General features: G+C 43.0%; 1 protein-coding gene and 1 long non-coding RNA gene across 7 annotated transcripts in view; one reads left to right on the forward strand and one right to left on the reverse strand.

Annotated features, from left to right (window-relative positions):
• Window positions 1-18866, forward strand: part of ITGA6 (integrin subunit alpha 6) — an 82778-nt gene that overhangs the window by 58070 nt on the left and 5842 nt on the right. For 2 of the 4 annotated variants that reach the window (XM_072751933.1, XM_072751934.1), the window contains 13 exons: window positions 704-864; window positions 1038-1181; window positions 2743-2858; window positions 2966-3155; window positions 3243-3326; window positions 3445-3524; window positions 3674-3751; window positions 3839-3941; window positions 5375-5548; window positions 7209-7307; window positions 7404-7514; window positions 7613-7711; window positions 14363-14488. In XM_072751933.1, the coding sequence (XP_072608034.1) occupies window positions 704-864; window positions 1038-1181; window positions 2743-2858; window positions 2966-3155; window positions 3243-3326; window positions 3445-3524; window positions 3674-3751; window positions 3839-3941; window positions 5375-5548; window positions 7209-7307; window positions 7404-7514; window positions 7613-7711; window positions 14363-14488 (1565 nt within the window). Of the gene's footprint in view, window positions 1-703; window positions 865-1037; window positions 1182-2742; window positions 2859-2965; window positions 3156-3242; window positions 3327-3444; window positions 3525-3673; window positions 3752-3838; window positions 3942-5374; window positions 5549-7208; window positions 7308-7403; window positions 7712-14362; window positions 14489-17473; window positions 17604-18866 lie in introns of all 4 variants that reach the window. The other 2 variants (XM_072751932.1, XR_012000323.1) reach the window with 2 other exon arrangements.
• LOC112916405 (uncharacterized) overlaps window positions 10061-18866 on the reverse strand; it is a 188115-nt gene continuing 179309 nt past the window's right edge. For all 3 annotated transcript variants that reach the window (XR_012000324.1, XR_012000325.1, XR_003234293.2), the window contains one exon: window positions 10061-10973. This is a non-coding gene — a long non-coding RNA (uncharacterized lncRNA). The remainder of the gene's footprint in view (window positions 10974-18866) is intronic.

The following is an 18866-nucleotide window of genomic DNA, read 5'->3' on the forward strand; positions in this document are numbered from 1 at the left end:
GTCTCCAGGATCACACCCTGGGCTGAAGGTGGCGCTAAACCGCTGTGCCACCGGGGCTGCCCCCTTTCAGTTCTTTTAAGTGAAAAGTCTCCTGTCGTCAAAAGACTTCTCTATCTCTAATATATATTATTCCCATTTTATATAACTGCTCTTTATCGGTGCTTCGTAAACTTTAATTTGTAAGAACCCCCTGATAATCCTGTTAAAATGCATGTTCTGCTTAAGTGGGTCTGGCTGGGGCTTGAGGTTCTGAACGCCCAGCAGACCCAAGGAGAAGCTGCTGTTGCTGAATATGCCCGTGAGGGGCCCTGCAAGGAACAGATGGGATGGGAGTCTGCAGGCCTTTACGGGGTGGGGGGTGGGGGGCATTATCTTTAGTTCTCCGAGTTCTTGAAGTTTAGCCAGAAATCCTTGGCTGCTGCTCAGAGGTTTTGACTTATTCTCGAGCTCCCCCAGGTGGCCCAGTGGAAATTTAACTTCAAAAACTGTTAACAGCAGGGGGGCGGGAAAGGACGGCTTGATTTGAAACACCATAAATCAGTCAAAATGTACATTCTCGGGGAATATGAAGAGCCACACATGCAGCGGGAAAAGTATTCTGAACGAGGAATTAAAATAATGTGACAGGGCACTCACTGTACTTCTAGCTCAACTGTACGTAGATACACTTTAAGTTCGTGTGATCTTTGTCCATTTTATCTAGCAATTTTGGGCACACTGGAGGCTGAAAAGGAGAGAAGAAAATCTGGGCTGTCATCAAGAGTTCAGTTTCGAAACCAAGGCTCTGAGCCCCGGTACACTCAGGAGCTGACTCTGAACAGACAGAAGCAGAAGGCCTGCATGGAGGAAACCCTGTGGCTCCAGGTGAGGCCCGCGGACGTCACGGCAGTCGTTAGGACAGAAGTTGGGTGTTATGGTGGCACGTGTAGATTTCTGAAATTTATACCAGCAGCCTATTATTATCCCGGACAAAAGGAAGCATTGTCTGGAGTTCCCCAGTAGCATTGGTACCATGCTTGACTCTGCATACTTTTCAGGAAAACATCAGAGATAAACTGCGTCCCATTCCCATAACTGCTTCAGTAGAGATCCAAGAGCCAAACACGCGGAGGAGAGTGAATTCACTTCCAGAAATTCTTCCAATTCTGAATTCAAACGAACCCAAGACAGTTCACAGAGAGGTAAGTCTTCCTGACTTTGGTATTGCCAGAGCTTTTGCCATATTACTAGGCTACATCACACGTCTTTGAAGGCAGTGGGACTAGGGATTTGCTTTTTAAAGTCCATTCTCTTGTATTAAATAAGCTTTCTAATATATGCAGAGTTTGTTTGAGATCTGTTTCCCAAATTAACCATGAATATAGAAACATGGAATACAATTTGGAGCCCAGAGAGTGTTCTTTTTGATCATTTTTGGCCACCGCAACTTACTACTTACTCTCACATTAGGTTTCTCCTATGGCCATATATAGAAAGAAAAATAAATTGCATTTTACCATTGAGAACATTAATAGGTAGAAAATAAACTTGCTAGTCTGAATGCTAAAATCAAGGAAGATAAGGTTCAGCAAGGCAGAAAAGGATTAGCCATGAAATAGTCATTTAGTGGCTTTGTAGCCTATGTAATCTTAGGAAGACAATTTGTATTACATGGCTTGCTGTATGCCTCCTGTGAGGTGGGGCCTATTGGCTAGGGCTCAGGGGGGCTGAGACACAAGAATAGGCTGGGGCGCGGTGGCATCCTGATTTGGCATTGTCCGGCTTCTGAATCTGGCCCCCCCCCCCCCCCCCCGCCCAATGAAGCCTTTCAGAAGTGAGTCCTTGCTGCTTTAGGCTTAGGAGATGGTGGCTCAGTCCACACACTGTGTCTTCATTGTCAACCAAGTGTAGTTCCTGATGCTTTTATATTCCTTTTCCATAGACTTTGGATGTTTGTGATTATCACATGAATATTTATGCACGTTCCTAGCTCTGTAGTCCTGTTGAACATAACAAGCAACGAGATAGCTTTCCCGCTTGTCAGTGCGATTATTCAGTGCCCATTGGCACTGTGCCGTTTGTTTTCCTGACCTTAAACTCCGTTTCCTCGTGTGTATGATGGAGCCCACAATAGTGTCCTCATACGTCTGTTGTGAGCATTAAGGGAGTAAAGCTGTGGGGCTTTGGGCAAGTCACTTAACCTTTCAGAGTCTAAATGTCCTCATTGGTAATACGGAGATACCACAAGCCTACTTTATAGGGCTACTGTAAGAAGTACAGTAATAATGCTGCTACCCAAAGCCCATGGCCAAGTGGCAGAGCCAGGTTTGGAGTGTGGACCTGTGTGGCTGCCAGGCTCGTGCTTTTTCCTACACCTCAGTGGCCTGGTCAGTGTGTGTGTGTTTAAGGAGTCCTTTATTCCTGAGAGACACAGAGGGAGGCAGAGACACAGGCAGAGGGAGAAGCAGGCTCCCTGCAGGGAGCCCGTCGTGGGACTCGATCCCGGGACCCCAGGATCACGCCCTGGGCCAAAGGCAGACACTGAACATACTGAGGGGCCCCCTCAGTGTGTGTTCTTAAAGCACCGCTCTGTTCAAGGACAGAGTTAGAAGACGGTTCAGTTAAAGGCCCTGGGTGCCAGGCAGGTACACTGGAAGCTTTTGCAGTAGTAAATGTCGCAAAGGGAAAGGGCTGTACGGAAACAGCCAGTCACTGTTGCTGGTCCCAAGTGGCATGCATTCCGATGGTTTTGTTTCCCTACAGGTGCACTTCTTAAAAGAGGGATGCGGAGACGACAACATATGTAACAGCAACCTTAAACTGGAATATAAATTTTGTACCCGAGAAGGAAGTCAGGACAAATTTTCTTATTTACCAATGTAAGAATCGCCCTGCCATCCTAGCAAAAATGACCGGCTTTGCAGTGGGTCACTGGAAATGTACTGAGGATTTTGTCGCTTTTGTTTTATTTTTGTGTGTGTTATAGTCAAAAAGGTGTCCCAGAACTAGTTCTGAAAGACCAGAAGGACATTGCTTTAGAAATAACGGTGACAAACAGCCCTTCCAATCCAAGGGACCCCACGAAGGACGGAGATGACGCTCACGAAGCCAAACTCGTGGCAACCTTCCCGGACACTCTGACTTACTCGGCGTACAGAGAACTGAGGGCTTTCCCTGTAAGTGATTTTGGAGAGCAGCTAGGAGGGAAAACCCAGCACTGTGCGCAAGGGAACGCGTGGTGATTTCGTGTTTTTCTGTCACAGGAGAAGCAGCTGAGTTGTGTTGCCAACCAGAACGGCTCGCAAGTGGACTGTGAGCTTGGAAATCCTTTTAAAAGAAATTCCAGCGTAGGTGACGCCTTCACATACTGTGCTGTGCCCTGTGTCACGCCATCACCGGGTCGACCTGCTTGGTCTGGGCTAACGTCTATTTCTGTTTTTTTTTTTTTTTTTTTTTTCTTTTTAGGTGACTTTTTATTTGATTTTAAGTACAACTGAGGTCACCTTTGACACCACAGACCTGGATATTAATCTGAAGTTGGAAACGTAAGCGTTACTTCAACCTTTTCATTCAGAATTATTTCATGAAAACACAGCCAGTCCATGAATTGGCTCTGCTCTGACTCATAAAAGAAGCGTAATTGTAATGAGGAAACTGTTAAAATGAAACCCTATTGTTTCCTTTTCATTTTCAGAACAAGCAATCAAGATAATTTGGCTTCAATTACAGCTACGGCAAAAGTGGTTATCGAACTGCTTTTATCGGTCTCAGGGTAAGTGTTTGTGTTTAGCATAACAAATCAGTGTTTAAAAGAACCATTTACAGTCCTCGCTAAAACTGGTGTTTTTTAATTTAACAGAGTTGCTAAACCTTCCCAGGTGTATTTTGGAGGTACAGTTGTCGGTGAGCAAGCTATGAAATCTGAAGATGAGGTGGGAAGTTTGATAGAGTATGAGTTCAGGGTAAGTTGCAGCGGTTGGTCTTTCTATTACATCTACCAACAGCGAACATACGCTGCATGTGGTAATATGTGTAATACGTACTGTGATTTTAATAAAAGTAGATAGGCAACTTTAATATGCGATATCAACATTAATAAATACTACAAAATAAGCATGATAAATGCTCAGTTAGAAGTGAGTTCACTGATTTTTTTTAAGCCACATGCTGGCTTACAGTAAAAGTTCTGTCCTCCAGAATGGAGAACACAGCTGTCATTCAACATAGGACTTTGTTCAAAATCCAGATCCAAAAAACAACAACAACAACAACAACAACAAAAAAACAAAATCCAGATCCATTTGATAATTTTCTTATTAGAGAGTTTTAATGTCTAAGTGGTGTAGGGACAAAGGAATACCCCGCCCCTCCCCAGAGTCTGTCTGTAAAACAAAGAAAAAATCTCAAAGTAATTTATATCTGGCTTTAGAAAGTGTTGGGATTTATTTCCTCCTCCGTTGTAAGGTGATCTCTCTTACTGCGTGTGGTTGATGTTCCCTCACATTTTATAAGCCCAGTGCCAGGGAGGAACTTGAATGATTGCTCTGAAGCATTTCTAAGCAAGAATCACAGTGACTCTGTTTGAACCTAAGTAAGTGCTTGGTACAGAGGCGGCTCATAACTCCTCTGTGGGTTTAGGTCTGCACGACTCCAAGCAGCCAAGAAAGCATAGTGACCGTGGTTGAGGTGAAAGTCTGAGATGGCAAGAACGTGCCCACCCCTGACCCCAGCAGGATGAAGGGCCTGAGTTCTGCTCTGTGTGTCTCAGCATTACAGACACGCTGTGACAGGTGCTGGTGGCGGTGGTGCAGACACCTGCACAGGTGTGGCTGAAAGATGCACCTCTGGGTTCCAGAGCAGTTCAGCACCCCTGCCCCCCACACCCACACACACAGCTCCTACATCGTTCGGCTTCTGCTGCAGGAAGCTGCTCTGTTCCGGGCTTGGACTCATGAGCCATGAGTGTCCTAATGGTTTTACTCTGGCTCTCAGCTGCTACCCAAGCTCCCCACAGCCACCCTTGTAGTAGAAGACAGGCGGTGTCATTTTCGCAGAAGGGGCTTCCCAGAGCAGGCTGTTGGTGCACCACCGTAGCAGAGGCTCTTGTCTGCCCTGCAGGGAGGTTCCACGCACACTTGTGATCTCCCCGGAGCTGCAGATTCTGGTGCACACAGCAGTTCCTGGGCTGTATGAACAGTGGTTTCTCTTTTACCTTTTCTAGGCCTGAATCTCTATTTCGGGCACCCTTATTTATCTGTAGGCCATTTTTGGAGCCTATACTTTTCATTGTAGGATTATGCCAGATATTTTGGCTTTTTTTCCTTGGCAACAGGAGCTGCTCCTTAATTTTATGAAAGAATTACACTGAGATATAATACGTATTATTTTCTAACAGGTAATTAACTTGGGTAAACCTCTGAAAAACCTTGGCACAGCAACCTTGAATATCCAGTGGCCAAAAGAAATTAGCAATGGAAAATGGTTGCTCTATTTGGTGAAAGTCGAGTCCAAAGGATTGGAGAGGATAGCTTGTGAGCCACGGGGTGAGATAAACTTCCTGAAACTAAAGGTACGTTGCTTTACCCTGTGTCTCCATAGTGTAAATAAAGGAAGCTAACTTTTCTGAGGAAAATCATTACTTTCCTTAGGAAGGCGACCCAGTGGCATGCCGGCTGCTGCTTTGGTGTCCGTTTCTCTTATAGTTAAGTAAGGAGATCAGGCTGAGGATTTCTGCTGATTCACTGCCATTGGGGCACATTAGCCAGGGTGACTCAGTACTCGTGGAGGGAAATGACGTCTTCTGGAGCTTGAGGACCCAGTGTGACCTAGAAAGAGGACCGGGATGTGCTTCTGGGGTGATCCACTCAGTGTTAGCTCCCAGTAGAACCTAACTCATTGCAAAAGATACTGGCACCTCAGCTTTCATTCCTGATTTTTTTTTTTTTTAAGATTTTATTTATTTATTCACTCATGAGAGACACAGAGAGGCAGACACACAGGCAGAGGGAGAAGCAGGCTCCCTGCAGGGAGCCCTATGTGGGACTTGATCCCAGGACCCCAGGATCACGCCCTGAGCCACCCAAGCGTCCTTCATTCCTAATTTCTAAAATAGTTATCCAGTATTGATGGTGTCTTGGGCACTGTGCCTTAAGCATTTTATTTGCCTTTTCTCATTTCATTCTCTCGAGGTCTTTTTCTTACCCCTACCATTTCACAGATGAGAACATTGAGATTCAGAGAGATTAACGTGCTAAGAATCACACGGCAGTCAAGACACAGATTTTGCATTCAGGCTCAGCCCTGCCTGTTTTCAAAGCCTCCATGCTTAACCGCTCTGTGCTGCTGCTGCACACTCCTATTACCGGTTTATCATTTAGGCTCCAGTTTGACCTGCTTTGTTATTGCATGTCTGTTTCTTTTTCTTAGTTTTTTAAAACCCTTGTGTTAAGGGCTGATTATGAACAGATTGCAGTGAGGGGACTACTGTGTTTAGGTTCTGAGGTGACTGGGTATGATCAGCATTCACAGTTGATAGCTTATAGAAGGATCCTCTGCTCATCAGCTTTGAGAAACAAGATAGTCCAGTGTTAATTTTCCAAGGAAAATGCTATTGTACAACTTCTTATGCAGATTAGTTTTCAGTGCTTTACTTTGAATAAGTTACATACTTATCCTTTTGGCTTTTTTCTGTTCTTTAGTGTCATTTATTTATTCAAGATGTGCTGACTTTTTACCATGTGTCAGTTCTCGAGCTGGGTGCTAGGGATACAGGGATGAGATGTGATGCCTCGTCCCAGGATGCTCGGCTTAGTGAGGAGACAGAAGAACAAAGCAAGCCCCCCTTTTCTTCACCAGAGTTTAAGTCAGTGGGGGGCACCTGGGTGGCTCAGTGGTTTAGCGCTGCCTTCAGCCCAGGGCCTGATCCTGGAGTCCTGGGATCGAGTCCCACGTCGGGCTCCCTGCATGGAGCCTACTTCTCCCTCTCCCTGTGTCTCTGCCTCTCTGTGTCTCTCTCGTGAATAAATAAGGAAAGCATTAAAAAAAAATAAAGTCAGAGTAGTATTTTACACTTCAGTTATTTATGTGCTTTGGGTGACAGGAGATGGGCGAATGTTAATTGCTGATTGTGTGAATTTGGCATCACTTGGGAGGGAGTTCTCAGGAGGTCTGTGCAATAGTGACAAAGAATTACATTAAGTAGAACTATTTTGGATATAATTTCTTTTCAGGAGTCTCACAACTCAAGAAGGAAACGGGAAATTGCTGAAAAACAGATAGAGGATAGCAGAAAGTTTTCCTTATTTGCTGAAAGAAAATATCAGACCCTTGTAAGTATTTTTTTTTCAATGGCTGTATTTGCCAGACGACGGCAGGAAGGCCTTCCCCATACCGTTGGGTTTTGACTCTCACTGTCTTCTCCCCAGAACTGCAGCACGAATGTGCGCTGTGTGAACATAAGCTGCCCGCTGCGAGGGCTGGACAGCAAGGCCTCTGTTGTTCTGCGCTCGAGGTTATGGAACAGCACGTTTCTAGAGGTTTGGCCCTGCCCAAGGCTGTCCCCTGGAAGTCACTTGCTATTTCTGAGGACATTTCTCACTTCCTTAACCCACTTGTCAACTTTGTGTCCAAACAGGAATATTCCAAAATGAACTACTTGGACATTCTCGTGCGGGCTTCCATTGACGTAGCCGCCGCTGCCGAGAATATCAAGCTGCCGAATGCTGGCACTCAGGTGAGCGGTTCCTCAGCCTTCACGGAGTTCAGAGCACATCTCTCCTTTTCTACCCCATGCCACAGCCTGAGGACCTGCTGTCTTGGCACTCTGTCCCCTCACAACACCATTACCCCCATCAAGGAGAAGTCATGATGCTTTAAGGCACTTCCACTCCAAGCTGTATTTTAATAGAATCATTGAGAAAAGAACTACATCCAGGGTCCTTCCTCTAGTTCTGCAGTACTCACGGTAGATTTGAGGGCCACTGGCCCACTGAAAGAATGGGTGTGTCTCCCACCTTTTGTAGAAACCCCAGGTCTGGGCCTGGGTGGCTCAGCGGTTTAGCGCCGCCTTTTGCCCAGGGTATGATCCTGGAGACCTAGGACTGAGTCCCATGTCGGGCTCTCCCTGCTTGGAGCCTTCTTCTCCCTCTGCCTGTGTCTCTGCCCCTGTCTCTCTATCTCTCTCATGAATAAATAAATAAATAAAATCTTAAAAAAAGAAACCCCAGGTCTGATACTGTCCCCAGTGACAGCAACCACCATGTTATGGAGTAGCTCATGGCTGGTGGCCAGCTGTAGTTATTAGAAAAAGATCTATTTATATATGAATCCAGACTTGAGTCTTACAAAGTCAGTCCTTGGTTACGCCCCTTGGAACAAGCTCTTTGGAACATGTCTCTCTCTCTCTCTCTCAGCCACGTAGCAGTCTTTGGAATAACTGAAGGAAACTGGCATGCCCCGTGGACAGGTCTCTCACTGTTCAGAGCAAAGCCTCCAGCTCTTCAGTTACCCATCATGCCAGGCCCTCTCCTTCGTGGGCTGGCCCTAGTCAGGTGGTGTGATTCCTGGATGGGCAGTGTGGGTGTGTCCTCTGCCTCGTTTGGCACACCCTGAGGCCCTGACTCCCAATACTGCGGCTACTATTGGTCGGTCTAAAACTTGGCTTTTCAGTGTACATAGAAGATTCTGTTTGCACTTCTAGCAGCTACTGTTCTTATTTATACTTATGTTTTCTTAACAGAAACTTCTAGCAGTTTTTGTTCTGTTGAAACTTCCAGGTGTTTTCAACAGAACGTGTTATCAAGCTGTAGCTCCCATATTCCATTCATGAGAAATTTTTAAAAATCTAAATGCATGCTTTTATTTTTTATTTTTTTATTTTCTTTTTAAAGATTTTATTTACTTATTCATTCATGAGAGACAGAGGCAGAGACACAGGCAGAGGGAGAAGCAGGCTCCATGCAGGGAGCCCGACGTGGGACGTGGGACCCGATCCCAGGTCTCTAGGATCACACCCTGGGCTGAAGGTGGCGCTAAACCACTAAGCCACCCGGGCTGCCCCTAAATGCATGCTTTTAAATGTATGCTCACGTTTCGTGCAATTTGCTTGTGGTCCATCGTTTCAGTTCACAAAGTAGTTCTGAGTCTCCACCATTGCCTCCTCTTAGCTTTCCGTCCCTTCATGCTTTGTCCTTTTCAAAGCTGAGGAGCATGCCTTCTGTGTCCTCCTCCGGGCAACTGAGAAAAGTACTGAACAGAACTGGCAGCAGTGGCTGTGGGGGCACACTGGGAAGGGCTCCCTGTGGGGTGGAGCCCATAGAGGCTTGTAGCGTGCTCTTGAGATAGAATGCATGTCATGGACCACAGTGTTTTGCAAAAAGAGACTGGATGGAGAAAGATTGTGAGTACCTTGTCCCCAAGGTAATCTTAGGAAGTGCTTTGGCTTCAGTCCTGTGAGTAAGCTCAAAGTGCAGTGAGCCGCCCTGGGCCCTGGTTTCTGAATACAGTGACCCTTAGCTGTCACAGCCTTTCATCCCGGGGCGCCTGGGTGGCTCAGTTGGTTAAGTGTCTGCCTTCAGCTTAGATCATGATCCCAGGGTCCTGGGATCGAGCCCATCAGGCTCTGTGCTCAGCAAGTCTGCTTCTCCCTCTCCCTCTGCACCCCCCACCACCACTCATTTTCTCAATCTCTCTCTCTCTCAAATAAATAAAATCTAAAAAAAAAAAAAAAAAAAAAAAAATCTATCCAAACTAGAAGACATCTGTCTGAGGCATATGCTAAACTGGGCAGGCTGCTGGGACAAGAGTTATAAATCAGGACTGTTCTGGGCTCACCAGGACATGGTCCCTGGCCTTAGATTATCTTTGCATACCCACTGTAGCCCACCTTTCTGCCTCTTACCAGTAAGGCGTCATAAGGGACTGTCAACTGAGCCAGAACCTCCGTGAGATCCCTTCTCTGCCCCTCTGACTGGAGGCAGCTGCTCTTGCTTTCTGTAACTTTAAATCAGTAACCGGGAGAATCATGGAGTTTTTAGAGCTGGAAAAAGAACACACTTTAGAGGAAGGGGACAAACACTAATAATGCATTAATAAAATGTCCACAGTTTACTAGGCGTTTTATCTGTGTGTAGTCCTGTAAACCTCAGAAGGACAAGGTAGACACTGTACTCCTAAAAAAAAAAAAAGGAAGCAGGCACAGCAGGGGGATGCCAGTTGGGGTCGTGAATTGAAACCTGGAAGACTGGTTGGTTTCAGGGCTCCTGTTCATTTTGGTTCTGTAATACATACTCCCTGTCAAGTCCCCAGATCTCAAATACAGATGAGAAAACAATCCAAGGGAGGTTGTCTCTCCATCAGGGTCACAGGACCTACAGGCATGTGGAGGGGAGACCAGATGTTGGGCTCACACGCCCTCGTCAAGTGCTCTTCTTTCCTTGGAAGGTGATGGAACCAGGGCCCTGGTACTCAGTCTTGTGGCTGGTCACACATGCAAGTCAAGTTCTCTTGGGCATTTCATGTGAGGGTGTGGAGAACTCGTGTATGCTAATGGAAATTGGAATCTCTGCTGTGATCCTATCGGCTTGTTTAATACTTGGTAGATATATGAACGGATTCCTAGCTTATGTCTAGAATGCATTTCTTTTGAAAACGGGGACATTTTCTTACCTCTAGTCTTCTAGTACCTCTTCTACTGACTTGTGTTTTTGAGCGACAACAGCTCCAATGTCCTATCTACAGATTTCTTTAGCAATTTAAGGCACACTTTTTCTGGGCCTAAAAGATTTGAGCTTATTTCAAGTGTCAGGATGCTTTTCCTTTTTTTTTTTTCTCTCCCATATTATGGGTTTCAGTTTCATCTTTATCTTGGTGCATCTGTCCTTCCCGGCCTGAAGATCCATTTTCTTTGGAAACAGAAGCCGAAGAGGTGGGGGTAATTCAGTCTTGTCTTTCCATCTTCATATTAAAAGTTCTCCTTGCTTTTACTTTAATCCTGGCTTTAAGAAGAAAGAAAGAAAAAAAAAAACCCTTTTAGTTTCCTTATAACCCAACCAATTTTAAGAGCTGTTTGTTTACTTTTCAATACAACACTTTTAACACATTGTTATAACAGATCTGGTCACCTAATTGAGCCAGAAAAAAGGGTTACATTTTAGCATCAGTTAAATCCATCCAGTTTACAAACACTTATTAAGGATACACTGCCTTCCCTGCACAAATTTTAAGGAAGCGAAAAGTTCAGTAAGACACTGTGAACTGTTAAGAATTTCATGGTCTAGGGAATGGTGAACCAAGAGATAATTGTTGAACTGAGCAGAGGAAGGAAGAGATTGTCGTTCCTAAGAAAAGGCACATGATTTTTCAGGGGAAGGTGATTTTTCAGCTTCTTTCTTCTTTCAGAGAATTTGAGATACGGATCCTTTTATAAGATGGGTTTCTGATATGAGGAACACTCACTAAGGGAATGAGGTCTTTTTTTTTTTTTTTTTTTTTTTGGGAATGAGGTCTTTAATAGAGAGTTTTGTGAAAGATAGGAAAATACCTTCGTGGAGTGATTTCTTGCGCTGATGTTCAGTAAGAGTAGAGGGTATTACGTTACAGAGTGATTCGGGAAATCATTTTGGCTGTGAGTAAGTGAATGAGTCTAAGCTCTGCTCACGCGTGATGGAATTTGATGTGTCAGCAGAGCTTAAGCCCCAGTTTCCCTTCAGGGACACATAATGGATGAGGTTCACAGGCATAGGTCATCCCTATGGAAATGCCTGAATTTTAAAGAACCCACCCACCCACCCCGAAATTGTTTTTGGAGTTGGAGTAATTCCTACTCACCTTAACCTGTCTCTGTCTGTCAATAACAGCTGCTGTGGCAAGATGTGACCAGAGCTCTGGGAAGCTGGTCACAGTTGGTCACCCCCCACCCCCACCCCCTACCCGATTCCGAGGCTAGCTTCCCCTTTATTCCCAGTCCCAGCTGGAGAATGACTATCCTGCAGAAACAAAACTTTAGCTGACAATTTAAGGAAACAAAATCTTGGTGGATTGGCCTCATTCACCTTCCGGGACTGCAGTGTGGCCTTGCACACAGCCTGGATTTGCAGAGCACGTCAGCCCTTTAAAAGTGTGGCTCTGCCCTGGCTTCAGTCCTGTCTCTGATGCCCAGTGAGTTGTTTTACAGTTTCTAAAAGAATCCAAAATCTGGAGGAAACGGTAGCCAGACTTGGGGCTAGACGCCTCAGCTGTACTTCTGTGTACACCCCACCCCCACCCAATCAAAAAATGACCTTGTGCAGCTCTCATACTGTCAGGCTGCTGCCATTTATAGAAGGGGCTTCCCCTTTCTATCAGCTATTTAAAAGGCTCCGGTACACGGTCTGTTGATGAGGCCAATTCCCCTGCCAGGGACCAGTCTTCACTCTCCACTTCCAGATTTATCAGAGCTTATATTCTTAAAAATAAGGATGGCCCTTCCAGGTTGTCCCCTTGCCCCTGGGGATGTACTGGATGCTCCCCATGCTAGATAGGGAAGCAGAGTGAAGTGACACAGCATAGGCTAATTACTTGTTTTGGTTCAGAGTAGGCAGGCCTATGGGTCACGGCACGTGCACTATTTTATCATGAGTCTCTCAACATTTAATTTTTATTTTTATTTGAGAGAGCATGAGTGGGGTAAAGGGCAGAGGAAGAAGCAGACACCCTGCTGAGCAGGGAGCCAGATGGATGCAGGGGACCCCCAGGATCGTGACCTGAGTCGAAGGCAGACGCATAACGGGCTGAGCCACCCAGGCGCCCCAAAGATTGATTTTTGAAAGAGAGAATGAGTGTGTGTGGGGGGGAAGGGCAGAGGAAGAGACAGAGCGGAGCTTGGGGCTTGATGTGGGGCTTGATCCCAGGACTCTGAGATCATGACCTGAGCTGAATCAAGAGTCAGACGCTTAATGGACTGGGCCCCCCAGGTGCCCTCTCCCCATGCTTGCTTCCCACCTCGTGGATGTGCCCCTGTGCTAGACCCAGTAGTCTCAAGAAAGGGTTAGTTTAGCTTAAAGCTGGGGTGCCTGTCAGGGGAAGGCAGGCAAGGGGAAGTGAACCATGAGGCCCCTCTGGGGGCTGGCTGGCAGTTTGAGGGGAAACCTCACTGAAAGCACAACAGGAAACACAGTAGCTGATAAAGGTGTTACAGGCCGTGCTGTGGAGAACACTGACTTCTTTCTTCTTAAGTGTTCAGAAAAAGGCAGTTCTCTTGCTTTTAAAATACATTATAGAAGTCAAATGAGGTTGAGAAGCTGTTTTCTAGTAGAAGTAGAAAGGGAAGTATTTTAGTGCAGAAGACCCTTTTTTTATTGAAGTAGAGCAACATGGAAGCATTTTTAGGCAGCATCTGGGCTTCAATACTAAGAGAACTTGACTGAAAACACTTCTCAGAACTTCAGTGCTCACACTTTTTGTTTACCTTTCACTTTACATTCTCTTACTTTAGAAATATCTGAAACTTCAAACTGGAAGCTCCCTAATCTGTTTACAAAATCATATTCAGAGCAATCATCAGGTCTTTACAAGCTTCGAAAAATAGTCTCCTGGCATCACGGAAATCCACTTGAATTCTAAATGCACGTAACCAAGTTATTGCAAATTGCCATAAACAACTTTTTAGATTTCTGAGTAAACACTACTTCTGTTTAATTAGTATGTGCCAACTATCAAATATTTAGAGCTTAGGTTCTCATTAGCTGCTGCTTTCAGCTCTGAGGCACCTCTGAACAAATTGAGCGTCTACTTTGTCTAAATACATTGTAGAACGTTCATCAGGCCATTCCAGGGAATTTTTTTATGCATGAGGGTCCTTAGACATCCTAGGGAAAAGTTAAAATGGTGTCAGCAATGCAGCTCTGTCTCTATTTTTATAGTTGACAACATCTTTAAAATCCAAGTGAGGAAAAAAAAAAAAATCCAAGTGAGGAATACAGGCTAATTGTACATAAAATGGCCCTTTTATTTCCATTACTGAAAACAAAAAAGGACCATGATCATCCTCAACAAGATACTGGTTATACAGATGAAACAAGACTGGCTGTGTCCTGGCGATTGTTGAAACTCGGTGATGAAAAATGATGTTTTATTATATAATTCTCTCTACTTTGATTCAGCATGTTTCAAAAAGATGAGTTAGCCAAAACAAAGAAAAACACCAAAAAACAAAACACTTTGTCAAAACACAGTCCAGTATTTTCCAGGTTCTGTGAAAAGATCTCCCATCAAAAAGGCATCTCTTTCATCCATAGGCTGCATTGCTCAAAGTGTGTCTGGAAGCAGAATTAGGAGTATAAACTCCTGGTATTAATCCTCACCCCAACCCCCTTATAATGAATGATGCTTTCTTTTATGCCCTTAGATTCGTGTGACTGTGTTTCCCTCAAAGACCGTAGCTCAGTATTCAGGAGTACCTTGGTGGATCATCCTAGTGGCTATACTTGCTGGGATTTTGATGCTTGCTCTCTTAGTGTTTATACTATGGAAGGTAAGTCCTATTTGGCATTTGAGTTCTAATGACCTAAACTTTATTTGACGTTTTTTAAAAGAGTGAATTTATTACACTGATAATCTGCACATTCCTTTGTAATGCTTCCCTTTTCCCAACATTATGAAACCAGGCCAACTATAACAAACTTGAGAATTTTACAGTGAACACCTGTATATCTAGCTCTAGTACCTTATAGTTAAAAGTGTATTATTTGTACATTATAAGGAGTTTCTTAAATAGAAAAATTTTGGTGTTTTTCGCATAATCTAGCATGTTTGACAAATAATTTAAAAATTTTTTACGACTTTAGTATTTATCTAAAATTCTGAATCTGAGCCAAATTGTTAGATAGCACTTTAATCTGAACCTGTATCCATGTTAATTTCAATTTCTGTAAAGAAATGCTCATGGTAGCCACTGGGGCTTGTGACAGTTGCAGCTAGATTAGGGATAGAAAACCATGAAATTAATAATTCCATTGCAAGGGGATCCTCATAGCCTCTCTCAAACATGAGGAAGACCTGGGTTTAATATGTTTTTCATTAGAATTTGGTCCTGCAAGTAAAATTAGTATCTTCTCCTTGATTTCTGCCAGTAAAGAGTCTACATTATAAAAATGTGTGTATGAGGTGGATCCATACTTTTGTTGCCAAAGATTATTGCCTGTAGAGTTTGGATTATTCCAAGTGAGTAATGGAGGTTCACAGTTCCTTCTCAGTTACAAATTGCAGAAAACTCTGAAAGTTTGTAATGACTTACTTGGGAGCAAAGCTTGACATGTGAAGAGAAGCTATATTTTTTTTTATCCTTTATTTAATGGTTCTGTGAAACTAACAATGTTTTGATTAGAGTGGCATTATGTATGCAGCATATTACTTTTCTAAAATGCCAAAATTCTAGATTGATCCAGAGGATTTTGGATTAAATGATCATGAACCTCTACAATCAATCTCTAGGGTAACACTATCTTTATCCTTTCCCTTGGATCCAGTAGTACAGTTGACAAGGATTCAGGATATTGTCACTTTCAAATATTGGACATTTCTTTTTTGTTATTTTCCCAAGTAACTTCCTTTTGCCAGTCTGAGAAAATTTTCTGGTGTGTGATATGCAACTTGGTGACTGCTCATGCCCAGATGCATATCCCTGTGTTGGATATTACCCAGTCCTACCTCTGATGTTCATTTCAGGCCCCAGGTTTCTCTGGCCAGCACAGGAAATGCTCTGAAAATTATTTTGGTATCAAAAACTGAATTTGAAGTTTGATATTTTAGGATGGGCTTCCTGTGCTTTCTGGGGGAGGTCACAAGGACAGTCTTTTTCAGAGCAGGTCTTATTGGCAATCCTTAATGAGACCATAGCAATGGGTTGAGAATTAAGAAACCCAAGTTCTGTAATTTTAGGCGATTCATCTCCGTGGGCATGGTTTGCTTTAGCTCTTTAGGTAATGGATTGAACTGTATGATCTCCTGGGTTGTTTGTAACTCTAAAGTGTCCAGAACTCACAAGGGAACTGCAAAGTATTAGACAACCTTAATAACCCCTACATGAAGACCATTTTCATTACTTTACTAATACTCTTCTTTCTGAAAGTGAACTATTTGTTTTCATGTTTTAAAATCATAGAACATAAGGGCCAGAAAGGACTCCAGTTCAGTGACCTTTAAACGGGGTTTTGTACATCCACATAGGTGCCAAGATTAAGCTAGGGCCAATATCCTCACTTCAACCAGAGAAGTTCTAATGTTATCTGCTTTAAACACTAGGATATTGCATAGGGTTTTGTTTGGAGGTAGAAAAGTCCTTCGGGCTGGTTAAGTCATCTTCATTTTGCAAACAAGGATGCTCATGCCTATGGATATTAAGAATGTTGCCAAGCTGGAAGCATTCCTACACACTCAACTCTTATATACTGCATGAGTTATTGAAAGTTGGCTGGGTGTGTTCAAAGAGTCACAAGTAGATATCAAGATAAAAGGTTTAAACCAATGCTGCCCAATAAAACTTTTTGTGATAGTGGAGATGTTCTGAAGCTGCAATGTCCAGTGAGGCACAGGTGGCTACTGAGCATTTGGAATGTTGCAACCAAGGCATTTTTAATTTAAATTTGAATGCTAGCGTACTTAGTAGTTAACCATACTGTACAAAATAGATCTAGATTTTACCTTAATGAGTTTCCAGACTAGGAAGCAGAATTTTCCAGGAGGGCAGATTTATTTGACCAAGCTATTTATTTGACCAAAGGGCAGTTCTGGAACCTTATGGACAAGTAAATAGAAAAAGTTCTTCCTGGTTGAATGAAGGAAATTGTAGTAGAAAATGGAATTATATCTCTGTGTTCATTTAGAGTGAACTAACCCGAGGAGCGTTAGGTTCCTACCACTTGAGGTTACATGGTGGTTCAGAATTTGGGAAAATGATAGCAATCATTCTTTCATAATGGCATATTCTAATTAATATTGTGATTTACCCACAAATCCAAAGGCCCCAAGTAGATGGCATTTGTTTTATAAAATTTACTGTGAAAGGCAGAAAATTGCAGTATCTGTTTTATTTGTATTTGTGTTAAATCTTAGCAAATTTCTTTGTTGCAATAAACTGCAGAAGTCAATCTTTTGCCTATTCTAGAGTTCATATACTCTTGCATGAAGAAGCCACCCAAAGCTACATTCAGATGGGTATATAATTTTCCTTTTAGGATCGTTTTTTTTTGTCCTTAGGATTTCTGTTATAAGTTGAAAAGTCAATTAGGTAATGAACGTTCTCTATATAAGTTATTTCACCAGAGACCCATGGTAATCGAGTTGGTTTGGTTGCTGTCACAGTGTAACATAGTGTGGTGGCTGTTCACTTTTAGTTGATCCATAGTGGTCTCTTTGTAACAAGCTATACATAGAAAACAGGTTAAAATCTGAGATTTTCTTTTGTTTAGCTCTTATACACAAAACTGTAAAACTGACTAAATACCTTGCTTCCTTATAGTGTGGTTTCTTCAAGAGAAATAAGAAAGATCATTATGATGCCACATATCACAAGGCTGAGATCCATGCTCAGCCGTCTGATAAAGAGAGGCTTACTTCCGATGCATAGTATTGATCTACTTCTGTAATTGGTAATTGATCAATGTTTTTTAATTGCTAGCTGTGGGACCTGCTATGGTTGTGGTGGCTAACTTTAAGAGCAACAGCTTGCTGTGTGTGTCCCATTAACAGATGTTTCCAAATGTCCACACTGGCTTGCCTTGCTTGGATTTATTTTACTTCACTTGAAAGCTCAGTTTTTGTTTCTAAATGCACAGAGTCTTTTGTTGCAGGTGAGTTACTTTTGTATTGTAAAACATCACCCACAGCAATGAAGATGACTGGAATCTGTGTACACACAAAGGGAGACATTACACCTCCCTAGTAGCCCAGTTTCCTTGTGTTGTCAATCCAGTACATAGCATCCCACTTGGAATTTCAAAGATGAATAAGAGATCATTGCAGATTTCTTGTCGGCTTTGGAATTTCCCACAGATAGAAGCTTGTGTTGACTGCCTAATTAACCTGTTGCATGTTGGAAACATTGTGTTTCTCTTGATGGGAAGGCTTTCTCACTGTCCTTTTTGATCTTGCTTTATTATAAAGTGATGGCTGGGAATGCTTTTATTGTTGCTCAGAAATTGTTTTTTGCTAGCTAAGCATGCAACTTCCTTTTCCTGCGTATCTACTACTGGTCAAAGACCATTACGACAAACTATGACTGTTGACATGGTGGACATGGTGGCCAATTTCAGAAGATGGTTCTTTGCCAAAGTGACCTTCATTATACAAAATTCTAATATAAAAATGCTTTAGTTACTGTTTCAGTATGTTGTAATGGAGTTTGACCTTGTTTCATGTTCCTAGAGATCTTACTCAGCTTTGGGTCTCAGCTGATTTTAAGTTCGTGTTTTGCTTGTCTTGTTTATTAAATCCATGGAAACAGGAATTGGTGATAATTCCTTTTTCCATCTCTGTGAGCATAAGAGGATGGAATTACTCCTGTGATCTCTTTCCATGGCACTGTCACAATGAATCCCAGCATTTCCATTTCAGTTCTATAAACCACCCTTGATTTTTCTCCTTTTTTTTAAAAATTGAAGAGCCACATTTTATAATAGGTGTTTTTGGCTTTTTGCACAAAATTAAAAAAGGAGTCCATGTGGAAATGGTCTTAGAACAAAAACTTCTTGATCCATTTTTCCTATTGATTTAGTGATGACTGAATCTAATTTTACTTCGTCCCATGACATTTTTATAACATCATTCAACATAAATGTTCTGCTCCTGTTACATGAGAACATTGACCATTCCAAGTATCTTCCTCATCCTCCTTCTAACTGCATTTCTAAATT

Source organism: Vulpes vulpes, chromosome 3 (assembly GCF_048418805.1).
Source record: "Vulpes vulpes isolate BD-2025 chromosome 3, VulVul3, whole genome shotgun sequence".
In the NCBI taxonomy this organism is placed as follows: domain Eukaryota; kingdom Metazoa; phylum Chordata; class Mammalia; order Carnivora; family Canidae; genus Vulpes; species Vulpes vulpes.